Source organism: Palaemon carinicauda, chromosome 24, assembly GCF_036898095.1.
Source record: "Palaemon carinicauda isolate YSFRI2023 chromosome 24, ASM3689809v2, whole genome shotgun sequence".
Taxonomy (NCBI): Eukaryota; Metazoa; Arthropoda; class Malacostraca; order Decapoda; family Palaemonidae; genus Palaemon; species Palaemon carinicauda.
Window position 1 is genome coordinate 69,724,561 of NC_090748.1, and position 7,500 is coordinate 69,732,060.

Sequence of the window (7,500 nt, forward strand, 5' to 3'; positions counted from 1 at the left end):
GCTAAATATTTCACATTCATAAAGTCACAAAACAATAGGGATTCTAGATTTCAATCAATAACATTAACTTCTTTTATGTAAGTACTTCCAGATGCTTTCAGATGTCGTATAGTTATTAGTGCTTGGTCGTGGCTACCAGAATAGCAGCAAACGTACTGTGCAATATTCCAGTTTACCCGTAGCAAGAGTAGGAACATTTATGCTTGACCTCTTCTCTTTCACATTCATTGCAAGAGTAGGAACATTTATGCTTGACTTCTCTTTCACATTCATTGCAAGAGTAGGAACATTTATGCTTGACTTCTCTTTCACATTCATTGCAAGAGTAGGAACATTTATGCTTGACTTCTCTTTCACATTCATTGCAAGAGTAGGAACATTTATGCTTGACCTCTTCTCTTTCACATTTTTTTCCCTATTTATCGTTGTGTCTTGTTACGATATTACCTTTTGAAAACGTAATTTAATTCACCATTTACGTATATGCCTAAAGCATTTTAGATGGCCTTTGCTTATATACAAATAGCCAATACATACATACATACATACATATATATATATATATATATATATATATATATATATATATATAACATATATATATATATATATATATATATATATATATATATATATATATATATATATATATATATATATATATATATATATATATATATATATATATATATATGGCTATGGGAGTCTTACATCCCAAGCATCCCCCTGATAGCTGAAAAACCACGCCATACGTCAGAAAATTACAGTTTTTTTTTTTAAATATTTATATAATTTTTCATAAATTTCAATTATCTCTATAAACGTAACCTTTTATAAATAGTCACGATAGTTATTTACCCATTATACACCCTCAAACACTTTAATTCAACTTTACTTTTACTGTAGACACTTCCTTACAAAAAATATAAAATCGGAACGGTTTCTTTTGCTTCATCTTATGCCTGGCAGCAATATAGTGGTTTTGCCTGAGCGTATCATACTGTACAGTACAGCACTCGTGAAAAAACAAATTTCTAGTATGTACAGCACAGTAGAGGGGGTTAATGCATTATATACTGTGATAATTTTCTGAATCTTTAATCAATAATTTACTTGATCAATTCTTAGGCCCAAAAATTACTATTTTCAACCAAAAACTGACTAAATGATTAAAAAAAAAAATATGAAATGTATCTACCAGCAGAAACCGCAATATAATAAGAAGTCCACGATATATTTTTGTATATAGATCTATAAATTCGAGATGAACTGGGGGAGCGATAGGTGAGTTGCGATATAGCAAGAGATTATTATATTAATACGGGTACATAAACTAATATTGTAAAGCTATCTCCCATAAAACCACCAGAGCAATAATTATTTATGGTTCTTCCGTGGTACCAAGCCATAAAGAACTTTCAGGTTTTTTACTTTTATAAAAACATGATAGAATTGGTATATTTTAACAATTCATTAAAAGATACCATTATTGATTGAAAAAAAAAAAAAATATATAATCCACGACTATGGGCATTTCAAATTAACTGATATATTTGACCATTGTAAATAAACCTAACATCTTCATAATGAAATATCAATATTATACTAAGATGTTTTAGTAAAGAAGCTGAAAAAATATGAATTTATCCTTACAATGTACCAAATATACGATTCCTACTCTTCTGATAAGGGAGCAGTGATCCATAAACTATTACTTTGTCATTGAAATTAAGCCGGGTCTAACATCGAAACTTTGTCCATCGATAGATTTTTAAAGGAAAAGCACATCTGATAGACAAAGTACCTCCTTTTAGAAAATAGATATTCAATTTCAGACAAATTACCCAATAATCTTGGATCTTAAGGTTATCTGACAACATTAAATATACTTAGTTATATGAAAACCGGTTACTTGACATGCAAATGTCTTTACAACAATATAAATCGGTTCCAAAATCTAGAACATATCCTAAATACAGTTACATAAGAAATATTAAGATATCGCAAATTAGCAAAGCGTAGGTATAAAATTTTTCGCGAGGACAGAAGAAATGGAAGTTGTTGTCAACTTTAAATATGTATTCTAGATCATGATTAATGAAAATATAGTAAAATTTATAAACGTTTCTAACATATTTATAAAAAAGATAAATTTGAGGGGTTTGAAATAATGTTAACAATTAAAAAAAAAATGGAATGATCAATATTTTCCTTTCTATAAGACAAAACTTTAAAAAAATAAAGTGTAAAAAACAACGGTTGTATTTTCTTGCTTAATGATTATAAAACAATGATGACTTTCACTTAAATCCTGAAACAAACTGGCTGTGGCCAATGGGACCACATGATACCTAAGAGGACCCAATAACAAACAATAACTGATGGGTATTTATTACCTTTCCCGATCCTGTTGCCGAGTCCTTTGCAGGATAGGGTCATTCTGGGCCACTATGAGGATGTAAGCCACTTGACAGAAGAAAATTATGTTGGCAATGACGAGGACCAAAACGAATCCATAGAAATATGCCCACTGGGATATGTCCTCTGTGAAGGGAAACAATGGCAAATGTACATTATTTTACGCATATCTGCGATGGAATATTCTTTTGTAGAGGAAAGTAAGGCATATCACACATTCATTAAATTAATAAATCATATGAGGAATTTAAAATAATAATCACAAGCAATACTTATTAAGTTTTCTCTTACATTTAACGTTTATTTCTTCTCCTTTAAATCTTTTATGAATATGAATAGATAAATTTAGGTCCTTAAACTTGTTATAACATAATGAAAACGGTTCTACTACTACTAGTACTACTATACTACTACTACTACTACTACTACTACTACTACTACTACGAGAGAGAGAGAGAGAGAGAGAGAGAGAGAGAGAGAGAGAGAGAGAGAGAGAGAGAGAGAGAGAGAGAGAGATTACACTGGAAGTGAGAAAGAAAAAATACGAAACCATGGTTGTTCCAACAAAATTTGGCAATGTAGAGACCTAGAGTGAAATAAGAGATAAAAATATGAAAAATCTGGAAAACCACCATCAAGTATTCCATACTGGAGCATCATAGAAGGAACAGAAATATGGCCAGAAACTTGCAGAGGAGACAATAAAAAATAATGTTGGTCTATAACATCATGAACTTATGAAAAGAGATTGATCAGAGAGATATTATTATTATGATTATGAATATGATTATTATTATTATTATTATTATTATTATTATTATTATTATTATTATTACTATGAATATGATTATTATTATTATTATTATTATTATTATGATTATTATTATTATTATTATGACTATGAATATGATTATTATTATTATTATTATTATTATTATTATTATTATTATTATTATTATTATTAATATTATTATTATTATTATTATTATTATTATTATGTTTATGATTATGACTATGAATATTATTATTATTATTATTATTATTATTATTATTATTATTATTATTATGATTATGACTATGAATATGATTATTATTATTATTATTATTATTATTATTATTATGAATATGATTATTATTATTATTATTATTATTATTATTATTATTATTATTATTACAAGCTAAGCTACAACTCTGGTTGGAAAAGCAGGATGCTATAAACCCAAGGGCTCCAACAGGATAAATATCCCACTGAGGAAAGGAAACAAGGGAAAAAATACACAAGAGAAGTAACGAACAATCAAAATAAAATAATTTAAGAACAGTAACAACTACAAATTACATCTTTCATGTATAACCTATAAAAACTTAAAAAAAAAAAAAAAAAACAAGAGCAAGACAAATAAGATAGAGAGCCCGAGTGTACCCTAAAGCAAGAGAACTCTAATTCAAGACAGCGGAAGGCCATGGTACAGAGGTTATGGAACTACCCAAGACTAGAGAACAATGGTTTGATTTTGGAGTGTCATTTCCCTAGGCTTACCATAGCTAAAGTCTCTCTTCTACCCTTACCAAGTGGAAAGTAACCACTGAACAATTATAGTGAAGTAGTTAACCCCTTGGGCGAAGAAGAATTGTTTAGCATTCTCAGTGTTGTTAAGTGTATAAGGATAGAGGAGAATGAGGAAGAATAGGCCAGACTATGATTACGTGTAAGCAAAGGAAAATTGATCCATAACCAAAGAGAGGGAGCCCATATAGATCAATAGCAGAAACCTTATTGTAAGTGCTGGAGCAGAAGTATTGAAAATATTTGACGTAAATATAGAATGAAAACGGGAGAAATAATAAATTGAAGGGAAAGAACCCTTAAAAATATAAGAAAAGAATCATGGAAAAGGTAGAGTTAACAATTGAAGAAACAAAGAAAGGGAGACTTGAGATTCATAGAATGGAATGCCCCGCATTCTTATATCAAAGAAATGAATATTGATAAGGCAATCCTCATAATGAAAGCAAGATTAAACATGCTCAAAATAAAAGCAAATTTCAAGGGGAAATACGTAGGTGATATGTGTGACCTGCGAAAAGGAGAACATTATACAGAATATTTGTTTTCGTTCCAAAAATTAGGAAATTGAGGAGAGCAAAATATGAGAGTGGATTTGCTGCAAAATCCTAGCAGAGAGCTTCTGGTATACACAAATCTGAAAGATGAGTTGTAAAATTAGCAAATTTGCCACAATAGCATGCCAAAACTGATAACAGGGCATTACCCCAACTGATTTCAAGATATAATTAAAGCTTAAGATTTCATTAATACTGCGCACCTATCTACTAATTGATGCAGTGCCTGCAAACTTATTTTGCCGAGTGAGCAGTTAGGAACGAGAGAGAGAGAGAGAGAGAGAGAGAGAGAGAGAGAGAGAGAGAGAGAGAGAGAGAGAGAGAGAGAGAGAGAGATTGTCATACTGATTTCCTATAGTTTATTTGATTTCATGCATTTAGAGCTTATCATAACAAAATGCGTGCGCGCGCGAGTAAGCACCGTTTTATTCAAGTAATACAAACTTATACTTTTCAAAATAGGTACATTTCCCGATCAACGAAAAGCTACAAACTGCAATCTTTATTCATTTTATGTTAAAGCCTAGTAATGAAGTGAATAATTTTATTCCTTTACGCAGGACATGCACAAATGAAAATATCAAAGAAGAATGACAGAAGCGAAAATCACAGTCTACAAGAAACTAGACACATGGTACTTAATGAAGAACACAAGAAACTCGTGAAAAATAGAGAGAAAAATCACTCAAAAACTCAGCAGTGGATGAAAAGGAAGTCATCAAACCGAACAATTTACTAACTGTCGAGACAGTGGCCTGGTGGGGCATGATATCGTTACTCGAGATCACAAGAATCTCCACGTCATAATAGAAAAATAATACTTGAAGGAAAACCCAGCAAGATTGCCTTGCAACAAGGATGACTATAACCTATACAAGAGGTAATAGCTGTATTACAGAAGAGGCAAACGAATGCATAAACAGCTTAAATATTCCAAACATTGAACATTAGGAAATGGATCGAGTGATGTTGCTTTATTAAATGTTCAAGACTTTAGGAAATAGTACTACAAAAAAAAAAAAATAAATAAAAAAAATTGTAAATAATTTCTCTAAAGAAAAATTTATATCTAGTTCAAGGTTTAAAACGTCTGCTGGACAAGGGACATTTAATGCCATTACCCTTCAACATTAAAAAAATGGATATGCGTGTACAGAGAGATAGTTATAAAACATGGTTTGAGGGTAGATGTTCCAGAACCCGAGATAACAGTTACTATAAGAGGATGTTCACGTATTACCAAAGGAAGCAAGCTGAGCAGAGCTTTGACACATTCAAGAAGACACTTCTTAAGAAAACAGAGTTGATTGAACAATTCCAGAAATCGGAAAGGTATCATATTTCATAACTATATCTTAAATTCTATACAGAGTGTGTAAAGGCAATGAATAAGTCTAGGGATATGAGAAATAATTACAGGAACAGAACCATGAGTGCAAAATCATCGAATGCTACGGGGATATTACTATAAATATATAGTCCATTTCTTTTAGCGATGCATATTTGCACCGACTGGCAGCGGTGCCCTTTTAGCTCGGAAAAGTTTCGTGATCGCTGATTGGTTGGAATTATCTCGTCCAACCAATCAGCGATCCGGAAACTTTTCCGAGCTAAAAGGGCACCGCTGCCAGTCGGTGCAAATATGCATCGCTAAAAGAAATGGACTATAGGAACGCACGACATCAAAGTTGAAGGTAAAGTTTAGACCAAACAGGACCAACATTAACAATAAAGGATGGCTAAGAAACACGTCGATAAATTTAGTGGAAGGATTCATCTATAGAAAGAGAAATGAAATTAAGAAATTCAGATATCAAGACGAGGTTTATAGCAGGAAAATGCTGCTAACACTAACTTTAAGAGTTTCTTGTTTTATAAAAAATACTTTTAAACTATTTCACCAATTCCTACAGCTTCTCTTCGCTACTACCAATTAATGTATCATCCCTGAGCATTGTCAACCTTGCGTTTCATTCACGATACTTTCCTTATTGATAAAATTGTAGAAATATCCTAAGCTCATTCCTCGATTTCTTCCATAACACCAGCCTTATTAATTTTCAAGCAGCTATTTAGAGAACACAATTGTGTCTGAGACCCATTTTAAGACTCACTTTTCACACCTATTATCAATTCTTCACCTGCACATTCATCAAAAACTTTTAAAAGTTTGTGAAAACTTACTTATAGGTTTTACTATCAATTCTCCTATAACTTTACTTTGTGTCTATGTATCTTATATAGGCGTTCTATTTTTACCTGTCAAGCATCTCTTTAATATCAAACATATCCATTTACTTTCTTTCTGACACAAACCCACAATATTCTCCCAAATCCAGTCCTGTTATCTATTTATACTTCTATTTGTTCATACTTTTATCTAAACAAAATTTCCTATGTAGCCTTTATAACGTATGGTTAAAGCTCTTAAATCATGAAAGTCACCTCTATTACCATTCTCCATATTCAAACAAAAAGTAAGGGTTGTTATCAATCATTAAAAACCTTTTCCAATGAACACATACATTATCCACACTGATCAGCTGATCAATTACTTTAAGCAGATCATTCTATTGCATTTCAGTTGCAAACAAATAAATTCCTAATGTGTTTCCATTCTCTAATTAGAAACGCTCCCCCTAAAAACACATGAAGTATTTTCCAATTAACTTTCCTTTTTCGAGCAGTTTCCTCAAGTTGGACTTATTGCATTACTGTTTTCATTCATTTTGCTCTACCTTGATCTCATTTTCTTCTTGCATATCTTAAACTCTATGGTCTAAAAATTGTAAAAAAATAATTTTCTTCCCACAAAAGTTTACAATATATATATTATATATGTAGATATATATACATATATATATTATATATATACTTATATATACATTATATAATATATATAAATATATATATATAATATATATAAATATAAATATATATATATAATATATATATAAT

General features: G+C 30.7%; 1 protein-coding gene across 5 annotated transcripts in view; it reads right to left on the bottom strand.

Annotated features, from left to right (window-relative positions):
* LOC137618144 (uncharacterized) overlaps positions 1-7,500 on the bottom strand; it is a 165,291-nt gene that overhangs the window by 44,322 nt on the left and 113,469 nt on the right. For all 5 annotated transcript variants that reach the window (XM_068348171.1, XM_068348172.1, XM_068348174.1 and 2 more), the window contains exon 5: positions 2,397-2,544. In XM_068348171.1, coding sequence (XP_068204272.1) covers positions 2,397-2,544 — 148 coding nt within the window. The remainder of the gene's footprint in view (positions 1-2,396; positions 2,545-7,500) is intronic.